At 39.2% G+C, this 22,596-nt stretch overlaps 1 protein-coding gene across 2 annotated transcripts in view; it reads left to right on the top strand.

The window, feature by feature from the left end:
- The window catches only part of TDRD3 (tudor domain containing 3), a 197,014-nt gene extending 182,064 nt beyond the window's left edge, over window positions 1–14,950 (top strand). For both annotated transcript variants that reach the window (XM_080660565.1, XM_080660564.1), the window contains 2 exons: window positions 9,875–10,006; window positions 14,736–14,950. In XM_080660565.1, coding sequence (XP_080516691.1) covers window positions 9,875–9,991 — 117 coding nt within the window. In that variant the 3' untranslated portion in view covers window positions 9,992–10,006; window positions 14,736–14,950. The remainder of the gene's footprint in view (window positions 1–9,874; window positions 10,007–14,735) is intronic.
- Window positions 14,951–22,596: the final 7,646 nt, after the last annotated feature.

The following is a 22,596-nucleotide window of genomic DNA, read 5'->3' as shown; positions in this document are numbered from 1 at the left end:
GGAAGAAGAGTTTTAAATTGCATATAGGAATACACTTTAAATAATCTTATGGATAAATTTAGAATTTAAAAAAAAATTGATTGTTTTACCATAATACTTTTTAGAAAGGTACATATTAAGTATTTGAAAAACTGGAGGAAATCTTTTGGCTATGTAGTACAGAAACTTCAAACCTTCCTTATTTGTTCTTGCTGTTATTGTTCGCACAATGGCTGAATGGAGGAGAAATAGCTTCATTCTTGAACCATAAGAAGAACATAATACATATTTAATAGGAACAAACATTTATCATATTCTTCCTTTGTCTAAAATGATGAGCAGATTACTTTCCAAAGACTGTATTATCAGTTCCCCCAGCCTCTATTGATATCTCCAATATTTCAGGTGTGGAATTACAGGTGACTAAAACATAGTTCCTGAATTTCAGTAAATCTAGAAATAGCATTATTACAGCAAAGTATACTATGTTTAATAGTCTTAATTAAATCAAGTGGTATGTATTATCTAATTGTCCTTTACCTAAGTTGATGGAAATAAGTTTGTCTTCCTTATTAAGCTTCAAGAAAATCTTTGTGATACTTTTTCTTTCTTCAACCATCTAACCATCAAAAAGTATTGAGAAGGTCTCCTAACCTGGGAAAGAGAATGATTTTTTTAAAGAGCTAACTCCTTATATCTTGGACATTTTGAAATTTCTACATGAGGGGAAAAAATCATAAATTTAAGCATACAGCAGTAATTTATATTTAGATTACAACAAGATTACAAATTATATGTGTACTGAGTGACTTTTTTTGTTGTTGTTGTTTTGTTAATCCTCACCCGAGGATATTTTTCCATTGATTTTCAGAGAGACCAGCAGGGAGGGGGAGAGAGAAACATCGATGTGAGAGAGACACATCAATTGGTTGCCTCCTGGATGTGGCCTGACCGGTGCCAGGGATCAAACCTGCAACCCAGGTATATGCCCTTGACCAGGATTAAAATGCGACCCTTTGGTCCGTGGGCTGATACTCTAACTCTTGAGCAACAATGGCCAGGGCTGTACTGACTTATTAAGTTAAGGTGGAATAAATGGTTGAGAATGTGAAGATTGGAGTTTCTTCTGTTCAAAACTGGTTATAATTGGAACACGCATAGTACCAGGCACCATGTATAACCCTTGACCTGCATTAACTAAAATAATTTTTAGTATTCCCATTTTATACACAAGGAAAACTACAAATACAGATTCAGAGCCATTAAATAACTTGCCTAAAATCATCAAGCCAATGGACTGCAGAATTGATAGGCAAGTGGCAGAGTCGCTAATACTATAGTGTGTGATCTGACACTTTACCTATAAATAGAGATACATGATACCAACCTACTTGAGGATTTTGTGGCAGGTTAATAAAAGAATGTATAAAAAATTTTCAACCTAGGAGTAAGCTTGTGTTCAATATGTGATATCCTGTTTTGATAAAATGTCTTCCAACCATTAGTTCATTCAATCTTAGTTCTCAAGAATTTAGAGAATTTTATATTGCGAAGTGAAGATGTATATTGAATAGAGGTATCAGCTAATATTTTTCAAGGGGCTAGAAAGAAAGTATTTTACATAGGGAAGAAAAACCAACCTCTTCTTTAACCTTCTATTGCTAAAAGAGCTTAATTTTATACTGAGACTTTTTTCATCTTCTAAATTTCACTGGGATCTGCTTTCAAGATTAAACTACATTTTAGCCATCCATCTAGATGTTATCCTTTTAAATGGTAGTCCTCTAATTTCCACTATGCAAATATAAAAATATATTTAAAAAATATATATATAAAGGCCTAAGTGACTGGCCGACTGTTCGACCAGTCGCTATGACATGCACTGGCCACCAGGGGCAGACGCTCAATGTAGGAGCTGCTTCCTGGTGATCAGTGTGCTCCCATAGTGGGAGCACCGCTTAGCTGACCACTTAGCTGACAGCTGCAGCAGCGTGAGCCTCTCCTGTGGACACACCCCCTGCACGCCCTTCCCCCATTCAGACCCGGAAAGGGTTCGGGACCGGCATCGGGACTGACTGGGCACAAGCCCGTGGCTGCTTCTCAGTGAAGTGGCAGCAAGCCTACCGAACGGGGGCAGTGGCGGCAGGCACAGCAGGGCCAGGATGAGCGGGATTGGCGTGGCGCCCAGCCTAGGCTCGGGCTCCTCCCCAGCTGCCTGCTGCTTCACGCACTGCTACATCCCTAGCAGGATGTTGGACTGTCAGTTTTGGCCTGACCCCACAGGCCATGCCGGGGGACCCCTGGGTGCACAAATTTATGCACCGGGCCTCTAGTAAATAAATAAATAAATAAATGTTAACAGATCATCAAAATAACTTGTCAGAAACTGACTTCATGTCAGAATACTATGGCTAATTATTATACAGTGCCAAAATGGTAAATTTTAATAACGTATGGGCTTTAATTGTGGTTAAATTTAAAACTTTATATTGAGAAAATAATTCTCTTTAAATAAAGGATGAAAGCCCAGCCAGTGTGGCTCAGTGGTTGAACATAAACCTATGAACCAATAGGTCATGGTTAGATTTCCTGTCAGGGCACATGCTCTAGTTGCGAGCTCAATCCCCAGTAGGGAGGGGGTGTGCAGAAGACAGCAGATCAATGATTCTCTCTCATCATTGATTTTTTTATCTCTTTCTCCCTCTCCCTTCCTCTCTGAAATCAATAAAAGTATACTAGACCTGGGAGTAGAATGAAATACTAGACCTGGGAGTAGGATGTAGGGGTTTTGCTTAATGACAAGCACAATATGAGCATGCAGTGACTGAGCAGCAGCTAGAAACATTAAAGCAAGGTGAGATTGCACTGACAGATTGATGCAAAGTTTGTTTCTCATGGGAAATAATAGTACTATGTTCTAAGCAGACCATACTTGAAATATTCTGAATACTAGGTTATATAGAATAGTGATCATTAACATATATAAAGTAAAAGATGATCAAGATGATGAGGGATTCTGGAAATAATGGTGTTTGACAAATGATTCCAGGAACTGAGTCTAAGTCTAAAAAATTGAAGACTAAAAAAAGGTGTATAATACTTGTTTTTAAATAATTTAAAATATTTTATATGGCAAACGTAACAGGCTCAACTAGGAAATGTGGGTAGAAGTTCCAGGATGCAGATTTGCACTTTGTAGTAAAGGTTACAGAGCAGTGGAGTTGGCCACTTGAGGAAGCTTGTGCTCCCTTCGTCAGTAAGTTGAAGGCAAGGAGCCAGAACCATCCACCAGCTGTGTGCGATGTGGTGGATGAATTTCGCACCACAGAGAAGATCAGATCATTGACTCCTGGAGTACCTCACATTTCTAAAACTATGGCTGTATTAACTAGCCTGATAATTGACAAGGGTTCTTAAACATCTGTTCTATCTTTATGTTTAACTACAGAGAAATAATTTTAGTTCATTATGCAAACGTTGTCAGTATGGGTTGTTGGGTATGAATGAGATTTAAATGTGAAGATGTTAGTTACTTTGGGCCACTATCTGCTTTTTTATTCTGTCTAAATTTTTTATTCTTTTCCTGTCCTATGTTTCTTAACTTTCACTAAGGGGGTGAAAACATCAGCAAATGATTTGATTACTGTATTATTAGGTATTGTGATTTTTTTCTTATAGTTACATAAAGCATGTCAAGTCATGTCTCCCCTCCCCACTCCAACCCTCAGTACTTTTTAGTGGCAAAGATCTGTCCTGTGTTTTATCAATTTGACATGGAGATTTCTAATTTTTTTCTTACATCTGTATTTCAGGTCACTATAACATACCATAACTATTTGCCTCAGGTGGTCAGTTATATAAAATATATTGGGCTGAATGCTTTAGAATAAAAATTGCTATATCATTACTGGCATTATATATAGTAATTATTACTTTCAGAGAAAGAATTAGTTTAACCATCTTATATTAGCCTACCAATTTAAGATGTAAGAATGATATAACTTATGAAAGTAAAATGATTAACCACTTGTGATTACTGCTCATATGTCTTAACCATAAAATATTCTAAAACATATTTTCCCAATTAGCATACTGGAGAAAGCACTTTCTTTTGCAAAGATAAGGTATAGACATTGACCTGAAAACATCAACAGGCATAGATAGGCATTTTTCATTATTGATCATCATTGCTACACCTTCACTTTTCATATAGTGTTTTTAACTGGTTTCTCTTCACTGCATTTACTAAAATTTTAAGGATGGCTTAAAGGCAGGATTTTTCAAACAGGTTAATCATGTTAATATATTTTTACTTTTCTCTTAAAATGAGGTTTTATGCAAATAGGATCTATACATTTTGATCGATTGTTTTCAGTAATACTTCTTTGCTAATTTTCTCCCTCTTTCTGTTCTGTTTGCCCTTTTACTTTTTAATCAAAAAGAAGAAGACTACCTCCCAAAAGAAACAAAATCAATGGTAACAATAGAATTATTTATAATATGAAATGATTAGTGTTTGTGTAGAGAGAGGTTTTTTTTTTTAATTTCTGAAAAAATAAAAAGAAAGCAGGTAACAAGAATCTTTCTTCTTGCATTGGCTCTTTCAATTTCTTCAATGACTTTTCCACTTTCCTTATCTGCCGAAAGTGGTTTGAGGAATATTCTCATAACACACTTTCTGATTTTTAGCAAAATCTGTAAGTCTAGATAGTTTAATTGAGGTGGGCATGTATATTTTATTTTTAAAGAGTTACTTAATTCAGAATAATGGGCAACATAGATGACTTATTTGCTAAACTCTTTATAAATATTATCTATATATATAAAAAAGCCTAAGCGACTGTCTGACTGTCCAACCGGTAGCTATGATGCGCAATGACCACCAGGGGGCAGATGCTCCTACTGGTAGCTATGACACATACTGACCACCAGGGGGCAGATGCTCAACACAGGAGCTGCTGAGCTGCAGTGACTTGGCAACTGCAGTTCTTGGGTAACACACCCGGAACCAGAGAGGAAGGAGCCTGATTCCCAGGTGCGTCACCCAAGAACTGCCCTCTCACAATCCGGGACCCCTCGGGGGATGTTGGAGAGCCAGTTTCAGCCCTGTCCCTGCAGGCCAGGCCGAGGGACCCCACTGGTACATGAATCTATGCACTGAGCCTCTAGTTTTATATAATTTTCCTTGTAAACCTATGAAAAAGCAGACAGAAGTTGAGTAAGTTGAGGAAGTGGTGGATCTAAGATCTGACTTAGAGACTGAAGATTTATTATTTTTTTAAATATATTTTTATTGATTTCAGAGAGAAAGGGAGAGGGAGAGATAGAAACATCAGTGATAAGAGAGAATCATTGATTGGCTGCCTCCTGCATGCCCCCTACTGGGGATTGAGCCCGCAACCCAGGCATGTGCTTTTGAACAGAATCGAACCCAGAATTCTTCAGTCCACAGGCCGACACTCTATCCACTGAACCAAATCAGTTAGGGCATGACTGAGGAATTAAATGCCAATGCCATGATCAAATATCTCTCAAGGAAATCTTTGAGTAGAGTGGGATCTTTACAAGCAGGAATATTCTCCCTAATTTGACTTCTAAACAAGCTTTTGAAATCTATTTAACCTTTAGTTAAAATTGGCAGTAAGAGTTACAGATTTTATAAGTCATATATTCATCCTTTGGACTTCACTGTGGTATTTCAACGAAGAGGATGACCATTAAATGAAGTTTATACTAGCCTCAGGGCAGGAACCATCCATTTATTTAAAATTGATCTTAAGCTAGGTATTAGAAAAAATTAAAACTATCTGAAGCAAGAAATGTTAATACACTACATACGATGCAATGGAAAGAACTTCAGAGCTGACAACCCAGGGGTCTCACTGGGGCTTGGCCACTCACAGAACTTTGGGGGTGTTACTCTGAGCCTTAGTTGCTTCATATATAGAATGGTGAGATTAAGTAAATCAGTTTTGTTGCAAGGATTCAATGAGGTAAAATCAAAATACCAGGGACACAATGAAATAATCATTTTTTTTTTCTGTTCCAAGTTGTAAATAAACTTGGATGTGTTTTTGAATGGATGAGTATATTTTTATCGTTTGAAATTTGATAAGTGTGACATGTTTGCTAGTCTCTTTTTTTATACTGTATTCTCTTAGTTAAAATATGGAGGCAGCCTTTTGGTATTTAGTTGAATTTTCTTGAGCACCTAAGCTGCCAAAAATAGCTTGTTTGTTTGTATTAAAGGGTAAACCTCAATGATGTTAGAGGAAGGACACTGGTGAATAGTTCTGCATTTGCTTTTACTGTCATTTAAACATCCAATTTTCTTTCATGTTGAAGTTTAGCTGTCTTATTCAGGTTGTGCTTTAGTTGGCAGATCATAGAATAAAACCCTTGAGCTAGGAATTCAGATGATTTCCTAATATCTTACAGAATCATCAACAATTTCCATTCTTATATAATTTTAGAAAACCTATTCTTTTCTAAAAAGAGATGATTACAACCACAGTGAAATATCCAGTTCTCTTGGAATTCTGCATGAGATGGGAATGCAAACATTGTTACCTCAGCCAGGCATTTTGGAGCAGTTGTTTAGTAATTAGATTTTGAATCAGATTTTTTTTTTCTTGAATTCATGTTGTTTTTTATTTCTTTTCTGCCATAAATATTTGATTTAAATAAAATATTACTGGGCATGATACATAATATAGAGATATTCTTAGAGCTGTTTTGAAGGAAAGGGAGGCTATAATTCTTCATTATATTTTATTCTAAAATGATATTTCACTCAGACTTTTAACCTTTAGCTAAAACAGGCAGTGATACTGCTCACATATATATGTAAAAACACACACTTTAACCTGAGCCCATCTATTTTATATTAGAATTCTGTATACAAAATTTCATTTGAAAGAAGAGTACCTACCACATTTAACCCAAAATACCACTTCATTCATGCTTGCATTTTGTATGGTTATTGCATTCCGTATCTTTTCACTAAAAGGAACAATAAACCAGTAAATATTGGCAAAAAGAGAGGGCACATTTTGAACTTCAGTTATTTAATATTTTAAAACCAGTTTTTACCTGACAGTGTGGCTCAGGAGAGCAAAACTTTGAGTTCAATAAAATGGTTCTAAATCTCAAAAGCTTAGGATGAAGATGACATTAGTCACTTCCATTTTATGAAATTTATCACAAGTTTTTAAAGAACCCTGCCTGAGTCAGAAACAAAGTGGCTGTGGTCTGGACTTTTCCTCTGATGAGCTCTGTGACTTGGGAAAATCACTCACCTCTCTGGGTTTAGAGATTCCTCATCTCTCAAATCTAGGGGACAGACTAGATGGCATCCCAGGACTGTGTCAACTCAAACATAGTGTTAAAATTTAAAATATGTTCATGAACTAGGAAATTTAAATTCCTTTGAGTTTTAAATCTGTTACAGAGTAGTGAAACCTAATGGAAGAAGATAAACTAGAAGAACAAGGTTTAAATTTCATTCAAAGATGACTCCAGATAAACTGATGTATTAAATTGAGCTGTGTCATATAAATGGAAAGAGGCACTCATTCAATACTAAAACTTATTAGCTTGAGACTACAGGAGGTGGTTTTTGTGGGTAACCAGGCTTGCTATTAACTACTCTGCTGGAGGAATATTTAAAAGTTTAAAAAGCAAGATTGTGCCTTTGACAATAATTGAAAACCAAGCTGTCAGTATCATTTTTGCTTCCATTTTGTATAGAAAGATAGTGAAACCATCAACTAGTGTGAAGGAAATCTTATGGTCCGTCATCTCTATAAAATCATTTAATTGGCTCTGGCTAGTTTAGTCTGTAAATCTTTTAAACACAGTAGAGACAGCTTTTGAAATAGCAGTGTCATCTTTCTTATATAATCCAGCTCAGCAAATGTAGTGTCCTATCTTTAACAGTGTATTTTATTGATAAAACGTAGATTTGTATGTTCTTTGGGCATTTCTGCAGCTGGGTGTAGAGAAAAAATAACATTCCATTCTAATTCCTGAAATAATTACTTCATCTCTTACATTAGCAAATATATTTTTGTTCTCAGTTAATATGCAAAGCTTCAAATGTTATCATATTTCATAAAATTAAATAGCTCCTTTTCAAATTTAGCCATATTTGATAATCATCATTCAGAACAGCGACCAGAATAATAAAAACTAATTCTCTTCTTTCCTGAACACTTTTAATTTTTCTTCCTGCATTTTAATTGCTTTACTAAATTATAGACATAATATGGATGCTTCTAACCATTTTGAGATTGATTGTTAATGAAAGGGGCATAGAGAAAGGAGAGCTAATCTGGAGTTTGTCTCTAAAATATAGTTATTGAGTTATGCCAAATATAGGGTGTCCCCAAAAATATATACACATACTTTGAGTAATTATAAAGGCAGTGTTTATTAAAATACATTTCATCTTCAAAATTGAGCTATCAGCTATTAAAGTGTGTATGCATTTATGGGCGGACACCCTGTATTTTGTCAGATTTCTCTATTTCCTTATTTTAGGATGATCATTAATTTTTGGCTATTGGTTTATCTCTTTTACATGCATACTGAGACTTAGATTTAGTAGCAATCTTTGAATAAAAGCTGAGGTTTGCCTTAGAAGTGTTAGGGCAAAGTCCTACCGGTAAAGTTTGCCTAGGCTTCATTGTCCTTAATATAAAATGGAAATAGTGGCTCTTTCTTAAGAATACAGTGGAGGAAGCCTAATGAGTTCATGCCAAATACTAAATATAATTTCTAAATACTAGGATTTAATCAAGTTTTCTTAGCAACTTTCTGCTCCCGTCATGTAAGACTGTAGTAGCTGGATGGGTAAAATGTAAAGCGTAGAACTCAGTCTTTCCTATAACTTCCTCTGTTATTAATAGGGTCAAAGGAAACAATCGTTTGGGAAAGAGATTTAGAGATACAGTGAGGAGAAAGAAATCGTGCATGATTTCCCAAAATCATTCAAATTATTGTGCTCTGATAATGCAGTTGGAATGGAAATTCTACTTTTGAAATAGATGTCGCTTTTTTCTATAAACAAAAGGAAGTGCCAGTGTTTTCTTGTCTCTAAAAGGGATCATACTTCATAGCTTCATTAATTTAAAAACACTAAAACAACAGGGTGGCAGCACTCAGTAAGAAACCAGTGTGGCTTTCAGCTACATTTCTGTTGCTTCTAAGTGCTTTTCAAATATTATGATTAACTATATTCTTTCTGCTTATCCTAATTTCCCGTGCTATTCCTTAAGCTGGCTGATCTACCCCCCCAGCAAGAAAGAAAATGAGAAGAAAATAGTTTATGTCTTACTGTGGTGATTGCTATGTCTTGCATGGAGCTTTCTTTATATGTAAATTGTATTTCTCTCATTCCAATCCATTATTTTTTCCTGTCTCTGGATGTAAAGTTTTTTAGCGATGGAGATTTTGTCAGATGAGGACAGACAGCTGGTGAACGTTCTGTGGCTCTTCAACCCCTTTCCATATCTTACTAAAGTCCCTCTCCATGTTAAACACCTAGAAATATTTAGAAACCCAAATATTCAAGAAAATTTCTATTATAATGCTTGGTTTTCTTTGTTTTCGCCATATTGTGTCATTTGATGAGATAATCATAATATTTTGTACAAATGGTTTCCTTTCTAGAATTAAATTTGATTCTAATGTTACCACTATACATTGTATTCTTCTGTTACCTAGGACCAAAAGAGACTTTTTCCTTCTCCTTGCCTCCCTCTGTTATAAAAGTTGACAGATGTGAATCATAGGCAGCTAAAGAGGGTATGTCAAAATGGGTCCATAAAATGTATTTAACTTAGGAGACTTGGAGCTATTTTGAACATGTTACATCACTATTCTTTGCAAATAGGAGGAAGAAGGAACCTATGACCAAACTCTTGAGTTCCGTAGAGGAGGTGATGGCCAGCCCAGGAGGTCCACTCGGCCAACCCAGCAGTTTTACCAACCTCCCCGGGCTCGGAACTAATATTGTTCCTAGGAGGTAAGTTTGACATTGTAAGGTGGTTTCCATATTTAAAAAGGTGTTATTCATGTGGAATAAGTAAGTTCAATTATTAATATTTCATAACAATGTATTAGGAAAAAACTGATGTTTTAAAACTTTAAATTATAAAGTATGTACGATTAAACCATAGTTATAAATTACTTTTCCACCAACCCTTTCTTCACCAATCCTATCCTTAATCCTCTTTTTTCTCCATACCTACTCTCTTCTAATGGAGGTGGACAATCAGCGAAGTGACTGTAAGTTTGAAAGCAGGAAGGTGAAAGAAAACAAAGTACTGGCTGGAATAATTGAGTATATTTTTTCATTAATTTCAGTTCTTTTTAAGAAAAAAGATATATTTCACTCATGATCCATTTAGACCACCTGCTATTCTTGCTACAGTTTGCTGTGTGGAAGGTCATCATATCTAATTAAAGAGTAATATGCAAGTTGACCATCACTCCAACACACAAAATGGCTGCCCCCATGTGGACACAAGATGGCCACCACAAGATGGCCAGCAGGGGAGGGCAGTTGAGAGGGACCAGGTTTGCAAGGGAGGGCATTTGTGGGTGATCAGGCCAGCAGGAGAGGGAAGTTAGGAGGGACCAGGCCTACAAAGGAGGGCAGTTGGGGGCGATCAAGCCTGCAGGGGAGGGCAGTTAGGGGTGACCAGACCGGCAGAGGAGGGAAGTTGGGGGCAACCGGGCCTGCAGGGAAGGGCAGTTGGGGGGGACCCAGGCCTGCAGGGGAGAGCAGTTAGGGGTGACCAGGCCTGCAGGGGAGGGCAGTTAGGGGCAATCAGGCTGGCAGGGGAGCAGTTAGGCATCAATCAGGCTGGCAGGGGAGTGGTTAGGGCGTGACCAGGCTAGCAGGCAGAAGCACTTAGGGGCAATCAGGAAGGCAAGCAGGCAAGCAGTTGTGAGCCAGCAGTCCTGGATTGTGAGAGGGATGTCCGACTGCCCGGTAGGATCGGGCCTAAATGGGCAGTTGGACATCTCTCGAGGGGTCCCAGATCGGAGAGGGTGCAGGCTGGGCTGAGGGACACGCACCCCCCCATGCACGAATTTCGTGCACCAGGCCTCTAGTCCTATATAATAAAAGCATAGTATGCAAATTGTCCCCTCGACTGAGAGTTCATCTGGGAGTTCGACCAGGGGGCGGAGCCAGCCAGGGGAAGGGAGGGAGGCCGCGGCCAGCAGCCGCTAGGGACCCTACCAGTGCATGAATTTCGTGCACTGGGCCTCTATAGAATTTCAATAAAGGTTGAGTTCAAGAAACTTATCATTTTAAAGGACATAGGGAAATGAGACATACAGATGAAAGGGAGCCAGTAGTCTCTACCTAGATCATCTGCTTAGTGGTTTTCAACCTGGTTTGAACCTGGGATCTTCTAAAAACAATACCCTGCACCCCACCCCCAGACCATTTATTTTAGAAGTTGGGGTGATGGGGCCCAGGCATGCAAACCACTGATCTAAATACTTCACAGCAGGAGTCCCCAATAGCGGGTGGTCTTGCTCCCCCAGGGGACATGCCACTGTCAGATCTGTCTGGTTATCACAACTGGGGGAGAGGAGGGGTTGCCACTGCCATCTAGTGGGTAGAGGCCAGGGATGCTGCTTTAGTAAATGCACAGGACAGCACCCCCAGAGCAGTGACAAAATGTCAACAGTGCTGAGACTGAGAAATCCTCCTTTAAAAGAAAAACACTGCTGCTGAAGTCAGAGAGAGAGAGAAGGAGAGGAAATGTTTCATAGTATATCTTAAGGAATTGGGTGAAGACAACATGAATGCTTATTGAGATGTAATTTGGGGGTCCTAGGCCATCAAGCTAGAAACTTTCACCTTAGAGTTTTAGAAAGAAAGTTGCTATCTGAATATCTTCAATAGGAAGGAAGAGAAATGTGACAAAAAAGTCAAGAAATTATAGGACTAATCTAAGGCATCTCATTGTGATGAACCTTATTAATGTGTTTTTGCCATGTTTGGTAATATTTCTATTTTTTGCTTATGCCAGGGCTTTTGAATATTTTTTTTAATAATCAGAGTTTTCTCATTACAGTTTTTGTTATATTTCACCCTAAAGAGAATTTTGGACTTAACTGTATCTTTTTTCTCATGTATTTTCTTCTCAATAACAAGACCATTGAGAATTTTAAAGTAATTGTTCCCAATTCATCACTTTAGCTAGTTATTCTGCTACAGCTGTTATCCATATTGTATCTTTCCCCTGCTAAGTGACTCCATTTTTCAAACCAGCTCTGGCTGTTTAGGATTAGAAGTGCAGCTAGCCTGAACTGAGATGTGCTATCCATGAAAAATGTATACCAAATTGTAAAGACTCAGTTTAAAAAAGTAAAATATCTCAATAATTTTTATTGATCATATTGAAATGACATTTTAGAAAGATTGGGTTAAGTAAAATATGTTACTAAAATTAATTTTACTTTTACTTTTTTTTAATGTGGCTACTAGAAAATTAAAAATGGCTCATGTCTCACTTTCTATTCTGTTGGACAGCACTAGCCGAGTCTTGTGTCTTCTTCAGCTTCCCCAAAGCTCCTCCATTGGTTAAAAATTAGTTCTGCCATCTCAAAGTGAAGAAACCTTTATTTCCTAGCTCTTAGCTCCTTATGTAGTCATCTGCCTGGAGAGGAAGCATGGCTTCTGATTTACCAGAGCAAGCCAGCATAGCAACTTTTTCCTTTATCATTGACTTTTCTTTGTGCTTAATACAAGGCCATTAAGTAAATAGATATAAACCACTTAAATAAAAAGGTGGTAAAACACTTAAAATAAGTTTAGTGTACTTACAGTTAAATCTCTTTTCAGGTGAAGGAAAACTGAGACTTCCCTCTTAGCTTTCTGAGGTCTTTTAGATTAAGACAAGATTTTAGTATAAGGCCAAAGGTCTCTATACTACCACTAGCATCCTCACATACACATATTCTTCCCCAAGGGTTGGGAGGGATTATATTCTACTTGAGCTTTGTGACTAACAAAAGCAGGAGGGCATGGGAGCCAGAGGTAGGTGAGAGAAGGGGGTCTCTTGGAGCCATTGGGGAAATAGACCCACCTCTGAGAAAAAGTGGTGGCAAGTCAGGTCAAATCCTTTAAGGGGGATAAGGCCCCAAATGTCAAACTTATAGTTCCTGGACTTCTCATAGTTGTTGCAGACAAGTTAGAAATATGAGCAAATATAGGTAGAGAAATTATGCATAGGTCTGTAACCAATGAAACTGACCCCAAACTATGTGCATTTGTTGAGTTTTCTGACGTGATTGGGGTTATAGGAACTAGACTTAAGTAGTAGGGGTAGAGTTTAGAAATCAGTTTTAAGCTTCATTTTCTTGGCAGGGTGGAGTCCTCTGAGGAGATTCTAAAGGTGGAGGAAAGATTAAAGAGGAGAAGAAGCATAGTGCACAGGAAGCAGTTTTCAGTGGCTACATAGAGTATATAAATCAAAACAGTTGTTGCTAAATATACAGTATATATTGGTAGTGGCTGAAGACTATGGCTTTAGAAATCTTAAGAGTTTGAAGTGTTCAGTGCTATCATGAACTTCCAAATAAGAGTGATATGATCAAAATTACACTTAATAAATATTGCTATTGGATGTAGGATGGATTACAGCACCTGGAGGGAAAGCATCTAAGCAGCTAAATGCAGTGGTCTAGTGGAGGAGAGGGTTAGGGTTTCTGTCCTGCTGTGAAGGGGAAATGGCTGGCCTGTGTGGGAAGGTTTGAAAGACACCTCAGCTTGAGGCCTCCAGTGCAATGAAGGTTCAAGCTCAGCATATGAAGTAGTTTAATAATTGCTGACTCACTTTGAACTTCATTTCTAGTTTCTTACTTGTTTGATGAAAGAATCATCTTTGCATTTTCACATATCAACCACAAACTTTGAAACCTATAGCTAAGACTGCTACATAAATATCATGACTTTGTTTATTTCCTAAGGTTTTAACACCATTTTTAGCTGGTAAAAGATCTATTTTTAAAAGTGAAAAATTGTTTTGACAATCTGGTTCAGCAAAATTTTTCAAATCAAGGCCAGGGAAGTGATCACTCTAAGAATAGCTATTACAGAACCCTGTGATGCCAGCAGGGTGGGCATCATGTAAGGATGATAGTACAGAGCTCTTTATCTTCTAAGCAGGAGACTGTTTACTTGGGAGACTTATGAGCTGTTAGTATGCAGCCATGGGAATTCTGCCCAAGCATGCTTTTATGCATGAAGCTCAAATAGGACCAGAACAATTACGGCTCATCTCTTCACTTCTCTCAGCTTTCTGCTGTCACCACCCAAAGTGTTTGAACTAGAGTGGTACCTGATAAAGGTGGGGAGCAGGCAGGGGAGGTGACAGACGAAAATAAATGTCCTGTGTGGACTAAACTAGTTCGGAGGTATTCAGAGGGATAGGATGGAGGTAGAACTGGTTCATTGGCAGGCTGCTTCTTTTTTAAATCATTTCCTGTTAAAAACTATTCAGTTAATGGACATTCCTGAAATCAATTTGCTAGCAATTTGCTAGCTTTGGGGTTTATATATTTATATAAATTATGTTTATAAATGAAACAGTTTATTCTATTTGCAATCTATTGATATTTCTACAAGCACTTCACATTTACAGGTAAGTTTCAGCAGAATTGTATCCTGAGTATGAAAAAGTCAATTTGTAGGTCCAATTTCATTTTCTTCCTCTCTTTTTTTTAAATAGAGTCTTTGTGAAGAAAGGAGCCATTGACGGAAACATCCTGGTCAAAACCTCTTGATAGACCTTCTAATTTCCCTTCAGAATAAGATGCAGCCATGGTGTATATTATTATTTCAAGAATGAAAAAGCAGATTTCAGGGGGGAAAAATACAAGTGAAAGAATTTTTTCTTCTGCCATCAATAAAATCAGTGCGCTATTATATACCTTGTTTTACCGTATGTTTTATTTGCTGAATATTGTCTTTCTCCCTCACCTAGTATTAACACCACACTGATTGCCTTCTATCGATAGAATAGCGATGATAGCATACGGAGCCTCCCCTCATAATTACAGAATAAACTGACTTACACAGCTGGCCACATTTCTTGCAAAAACAACCTGAAGCCAAATTGCAGTTCTTAGTATGGTAAGTACTTAGCTACTAAGTGCAGCAGCAAAAAGTATTTAAAATTCAAATATGTTGTTTTTAGCACTCTATTAGCTTTTTCAAATGCAATTCAATTTTAAAAAGGCATTTCCTCGTAATGTGTGCAGTGGGTCTTTCAGGATTCATCTAAGTTGCAAATAACAGAAAACCCAACTCAAACTGCTTTGGTATTTCATTTAAACACTAAAGAGAATTTACTGTCTTGTACATATCACTACCAGAGCTCAGTAGGTTTCAGTTGGTTTCATTCAATGACTCAGACTTGTTGTGAAAGACCCTGATTCTTTACATCTCTAGTGTTTACTTGCTCTGTCATCAGCTTCATTCTGCAGGAGGCTTCCCCATGTGGTTACAGATGGTTATGCTTCCCAGAGCTATTAAGTGTGAGGACCATTTCTAGAAGTACACTCAGAAGAGAAAAGAAGCTCCTCTCCTTAGGCCACATTCACCTGTATTGTGCTACTTTTGTGTTTAAGAACCAGTAACTTCACAAGGGTCTGTGAATTCATTTAGGCCTGATCCAGCCTTACAAGTGGGGCTGGTCTGCTTCCTGGAAGCATTGGGAACATGTTTGATTCAGGCAAAGGATATGCATCTGAAAGCCAGGAAACTTGCCAAAAGGAGAGTGAGGAGGTGTTGGAAAAGCAACCCAGACTGTCCATTGCAGAGAGCCGATATGTCTGAACTATAAACTTCTTCATTAAATAGGACAGAAATAATGTTCCCATAGTGTTAGTCCTATGAAGTCAGAAGTGAAGTCTAAAACAAAGAATGAGAAGGTAGGAGGGATGGAGGAAGGGGAAAACAGAATCCTTTAGCCAAAATAAGTGACAAAATTTAGTACTTTGCTTTAAAGGAGAGGGCCTAACGCTCTCAGGGACTATTAACTCTTAGGTTTTCTTATTAGCCCACAGTTGATTATTCTACAATATTTGTTGTTGTTGTTGTTGTTAATCCTCACCCTAGGATATTTTTTCCATTGATTTTTTTTTAGAATGGAAGCGGGGGGCGGTGGAGATAGAGAAACATTGATGTGAGAGAGACACATCAACCCCGACCAGACCAAGGATCAAACCTGTAACCCAAGGATGTGTCCTTGACAGGGGATCGAACCCATGACCCTTCAGTGCATGGGCCAATATTCTAACCACTGAGAAACAGTAGCCAACGTGATTTCTACCATATCTTAATAAATGAAAGGGTGTAGGTGAAAAAGACGTTCTTGCAGTATTTGGTTTTTGTTTGTCCTTTATCATTGCTATATATCAAGATCTCCACATAATTCAATATGTATCTCGGGTTGAGAACCAGGAGAAGACCCATGGAAATTTTTATGAATTTGATAGCTGATAAAAAAAAAATAAGGGAAGAGGCAGGAGAACTTAGGTTAATGTGTGTTTGTGTCTTAGTTTTTAACACAAAAATTTTAAAAGTAAAAAGAATTAAAAATTGTTTATATAGATAAAAGCTTGTAGCATCCTATCTAATAAAGAGGGAATATGCTAATTGACCCTCACACTGTCGCAAAGATGGAAGTGCCCAGAGCCAATAAGGAGGGAATATGCTAATTGACTGCCATGCCCTCAAAGATGGTGGCGCCCACAGCTACAAGATGGCAGCACCCAGTCCCCTCAGCCCCACCGGGGCGGTGGGCCCGGTCACTCCGCGCTCCTGCCTCTGGAGTCCTCCAGTCCTCTCAGCCCCCCCAGCTGCCCAGGGCCGGCCCGAGGCGCAGGTAAGCCTCGGATGGTGGATGCCCAGCCACCCAGGGCTGCCCGAGGCTCAGGTAACCAGGGCCGACTGAGGCTTGCGCTGCCGGCAGTGGCAGCAGCAGAGGTGTGATGGGGCATTGCCTTCCCCTGATCGCTGGGTTGCCTCCTGCCCCTGAGGGCTCCCGGACTGTGAGAGGGGGCAGGCTGGGCTGAGGACACCCCCCTCCAGAGCATGAATTTTTATGCACTGGGCCTCTAGTAAGAATATAAGGGAAGAAAATATTTTTGTATAGCTGTACAATGTGTTTGTATTTTAAGCTAAATGTTATTACAAAAGAGTAAAAAAGTTTAAAAAATTTTTTTGAAGTTCATAAAGTTAAAAAATGGCAGTAAACGGAGATTAATTTATTATTGAAGAAAGAAAACTATTTTAGCCTGGGTGCACAGTGTTCATAAAGTCTATAGTAGTATACAATAATGTCCTAGGCCTTCACATTATCTCATCACTCACTCACTGACTCACGGAGCAACTTTCAGTCCTGCAAACTCCAGTTATGGTAAGTGCCCCATAAAGGCGTATCATGTTTTATCTTCTATACCATATTTATACTGTACCTTTTCCATGTTTAAATATGTTTAGATATATAAATACTTATCATTGTGTTACAATTTCCTATAGTATTCAGTGCAGTAACATGCTGGAACAGGTTTGTAGTGGAGGAATAATAAATAGGCTTACCAAATAGCCTAGGTGTGTAGTAGGCCATACTCTTTAGTTTGTGTAGTGCACTCTCTGATGTTCACACAATAACAAATTGCCTAATGACATATATCTCAGAATGTATCCCTGTTGTTAAGCAATGCATGACTGTATTTTCTTCAAAACTTGGTGCTTCACATTTAACTCATTTGTCTTTGGACCATATTGTCCATTTTCCATAGGTTAAGCAAAGCCAGCCAGTCAGCCAAATAAAAGCACGGGATTTTTTTTTTTTTTTTTTTAGGTCAGAAAACATCTAACTTTATTTTTCCTCCAAATTAAATAACCATGGTAGTACCTTTCTTTTAAACATTCATCTCACTCCTAAATCCTGAAGTAGATGGAGCCTTGCTATATGTTTGTCACAACAAAAGAAGATGCCTTCAGTACTTCTTGGCCAACTTCTAATTACTTAGCTGATCCAGGACTCCCCCACAGGAGTTATTTCTTCTTGAATTGTCTTCACTTCAGTCCCTTCTCCCAACCAGGAAGAAGACATCATTTTAAGATTCATGGTTTTTAAGAGGCTTACCTTCTCTTTCTCCTCTCCTTTCTCCTCCTTTTTCTTCTCCTTCTTCTACTTGTACTGTTAAAGAAATAACAGGACCAAAATGTAGTCATTTGTCCCTACAATAGTAAACCAGGAATGAATTGCAGTTTGTCTTTCTCAGGACTGTGATCTTTAAAAAGGCAATGTGAAATTTTCTGATTAGCACTAGTTGGGTAATCTGCATGATCTGCAAGATAAAGCCCTGATGGTGAAAGGAATTTTTAGGGGTGAAATAGACAGGTTTAGGACATTTTAAGAATTAAGGGGTCCATGGAAAAAGCACAGGTCTACAGAGCTGCAAAGGGTACATTTCCATAAGATAAGGGAGCTGGGAGCTGCAAAAGGTATACATTTACAGAATAAAGGGAAGGAAGTCCCTCATTCAAATAGAGAGGAAGAAAGCCCAGAGGAAATAGGGAAACAATAAGGGAGAAGAAGGAGGGAACCTCATGCACTTCGCTTGAGGTTTGAGCTCAGGAGTTGCTATAGTAACCAATGTAAGGGGGATAGTGACCAATCAGAGGGGATACCAAGGCACAAATATCTGCAGCCTTTATAAGCCATGGAAAAAAAGGGACTCAGTGGGACTCCTCCCCCTCCCCACATGGGAGTCTGTGCTGTGGGGATCTTTCCCCCTCCCCACGTGGGAGTCTGTGCTTGTTTCTCAATAAATTTCCACTTTTGCTATACCATCTTTTGTCCATGGTTTTATTCTTTGACTCCACTGGACAAAGAATCCAGGAAATCATCCTGCCCAGGGGAACACCGTGTGTTCCAGTCCAATTTTCCCATGTCACTGGTCTCTTCCTCCCTCCCCACAAAATAAGATGACCCAGCCTGACAACAATAAGTTTTCTTTTTTTGCTAATACCGTCTTACCCCACCCTTCTGCCTATGAAAACCTTCCATATTCTACAACCCTCAGGAGCACCTTGTTCCCCAATTCATGAGTTGCTTAATAAGCCCATTAGATCTTTGAATTTATTTGATGGAATTTTGTTTGTTTTTTTTATTGATTTTTTACAGAGAGGAAAGGAGAGGGAGAAAGAGTTAGAAACATCGATGAGAGAGAAACATCGATCAGCTGCCTCCTGCACACCCTCTACTGGGGATGTGCCCGCAACCAAGGTACATGCCCTTGACCGGAATCGAACCTGGAACCCTTGAGTCTGCAGGCCAACGCTCTATCCACTGAGCCAAACCCATCAGGGCTGGAATTTTGTTTTTAACAGCACATATTTTTATTGAAAGCTTATTGGGTTAGGGAGGTACCAGACCATTGAAACATAGTAACCTCCGTCTTGTATAAAAAACTGCTGTTTGAAATTCTCTGCTATTGTTAGATAGTCCCTTGTCCTGTAAACTCTGTCACTTTAAGACAGTCTCTTATTCTATTAAATGACTTTGTTTTTAGTTTGAATAATAGAAAAAGATAAACTTAACTGTCTGGCCTTGCAAGCTAGCCATCCAATGTAATAGACTAATATAGACTAACTAGAAGCCCAGTGCATCAAAATTCATGCACTAGAGGGGTGGGTCCCTCAGGGGCTGGAGGCGACCCGGTGATCAGGGGAAGGTGATGCCCCCATCACACCTCTGCTGCTGCCACTGCTGGGAGCGCAAGCCTTGGCCGGCCCTGATTACCTGAGCCTTGGGCAGCCGCCATCTGAGGCTTGCTGCGCCTTGGGCATCAGCTGGGCAGCCACCATCCGAGGTTTGCCTGCGTCTTGGGCTGGCCCTGGGTGGCTGGGGGGCTGAGGGTGGGTCTGGCTGCACCGTGTGCCTGCCATCACCCCGGCTGGGCTGAAAGGACTGTGGGACTCCGGTGGGACTGAGGGGACTGGGTGCCGCCATCTTTGTGACAGCATGATGGTCAATTTGCATAGTCCCTCTTTATTAGATAGGATACTGATAATAATTCCCATATTCTTATGCCAAGTACTAGCTCATTATGTATTCAAGGTTACAATGTAACAATAATCTACATAGAGCTCTTTGTAAAATCTGCAGACAAAGAAGCTCAAAAGGTATAAATATGAGAAAATTCCTGTGTGACTTTGCTCAGATTTGAAAGAAACACCTCCTTCTGGGCCTTGCGCAATAAACAACTCCTAATTAATTGGCTCATTAAGGCATCTTGAATCTCACTCGCTGATTACAACACAACACCATCATAAATATACAGCCCTCCTTTTTATGTCTTTTCTTTGTATAAAGAAGGAGAAAGATGGCAGTGAACAGATGGGAGGAAGAGGGAGCAGAGACGACCACAGGCAATACTCTCAAAGAGATCCATTTTGGGAAGAGTAAAAATGAAAATGTGAGGATCAAAAAGATAATTTCTTCAAACTAATTAATTCTGTGGCCTATGGAAAATTGTTATTCTGCCCAGGTGCCCAGGTATCCCCTTGTGAAAGTCGATGGCAGCCATTCGCGGTCTGTGGAGAGCACCAGAATCCTCCAGAGGCCTTCTTTAAATGACATGGCCAGCTCCACCTGTGACCTGGTTCTGTGGTTCTCTGTTCAGTTTCTGGGAATATGCATTTTAATCAGTCTCCTCAGGTGTTTGTGTTGCTCATGACTGGCTGTCACTCTCATCCTCTGTTCTGAACAGATGAGCAGCTTCTCCTGCAGAGCCTTAAAACTGCAGATCATGGCACCAGAATCAGAAGATCCATGAAGCATGGGAGCAGGGTGTGTAAGGACAAAGATATAAAAAACAAGAGGCCTAATTCTCCCTGATGAGATTCCTCTCCCTCCTTTTTTTTTTTTTTCAGATCTTTCACTTTAGAAAACTTATAATTGTACATAGTTTCTTCCCTCTTTGAGATATATGAAAATCTTTTTGAAAACTAAATAGGACTTTTGTCAGCTTGATGACCCATGAATGCCTTTCTCAAGGACCTTGATTTACTCTTTGAAATGTAAACATCAAGGAAAATAGCACCCCAATCACCCAGTTTCTGTGGAATGGTAGGCACCTTGTTGCAAGTTGCAAAATTACCTCCTGTCATAAAGATATGAGTTGGTTTCTCAACTAGATAAAGCTAATAAGCTAACAGATAGTCACTCCATTTACCATGTGAGTCAAGGATGAACCATGTACCAGTATGACAAATGGTGCTGTCAAGTTCTCTTACTAGAGGGCTAGTAATTGTTTATCTTGAGAACATGTGTGTAATGGGTTCTATCTGCTTGGTTCTATAAGGGAGGAGATTTTTTTTCTGTTTTGCAATCTCCTAGCAGACTGGCTGTGATATGTATCACATTCTAGTTTAATGTATATTCACTAGCAAACAAACAAACAATTTTTTTTGTTTTGTTTCTACTACCTTAGTGGAGAGGTTTCCTGTTTGGAGGAAGATTTTGTTTTTAATGCTCTTTCCTCATGTGGAGGAGGAAAAATTAATTTTTCTTCTTCCCTTCTAAAAATTCTGGTTTGACTAATAATCAGATTAACAAATGGCAGATTAAGAGGAGAAAATGACCAAATTATTTTATGTACATACAGGGGCTCCACAAGGATATAGGGCCCAAAACAAATTAAGCAGTTGAAGCTTATATGCCATCTTGATCTTAGGAGGAGGGGGTTGTGATTTGGAACTTCAAAAGGCAGGAAGGCAATTCATATGGAGATGAAAAAGTGAATGTATGCTAAATTAATGTTTGCCGGCTATTTTAATAATGAGACACACAAACTGTTAGCAGTGACCCAGCAGCAGAAGTTATTCAGCAGAATTGGACCTCGGTTCAGCAACCTTGGTTCTTGAGTTCGGCCTGGGAAGAATTCAGACCCAAGAACTCAAATTATAAGAGAAATTTTATTTAGAAAGTCACAGAGATAGAAAAAGTGAGCTAGCTTGGTTGTGCAGGCTCAGGAAACAGGTAACGGGGCCGGGGGGGGGGGGGGGGGGGAAGGTCCTTTGGAACTTAGGAGAAAGAAAGCAAGGATATATGCATGTGGGGAAAGAGGTGGGGGGAAAGGCCTGGCCAGGGAAAAAAGAGGGTGGGGTAAGGCATGAGCTTGAGAGAGAGAGAGAGAGAGAGAGAGAGAGAGAGAGAGAGAGAGAGAGGTTGCCCTGAGTCCTTTGTCTTGAGGGGTTTTATCTAGAAGTCTCAGGCGAGGATCTTAATAGAATATTCATCTACTTTCCAGGTGTGTCTCCTCAAGGTCTAGGTCTGCACTGATTGGTCGGAGGCACCAGGACAGGGGGTCATTAGTCATCACAGCTGGTCCTGATGTCAACTATGGGTATAGTCCCAACCTGGCCCTGCTGCTTTGTTGGGCCTAGAGCTGAAACACAACTGAGACTTCAATGTTATCTCTAGAGCTTAATGCTGAAGGGCAGGGGTCCTCAAACTTTTTAAACAGGGGGCCAGTTCACTGTCCCTCAGACCGTTGGAGGGCTGGACT

The sequence above is a fragment of the Plecotus auritus genome, assembly GCF_963455305.1.
Source record: "Plecotus auritus genome assembly, chromosome: 3".
NCBI classification, from domain to species: Eukaryota; Metazoa; Chordata; class Mammalia; order Chiroptera; family Vespertilionidae; genus Plecotus; species Plecotus auritus.
This window is presented reverse-complemented; position numbering and strand designations above follow the sequence as displayed.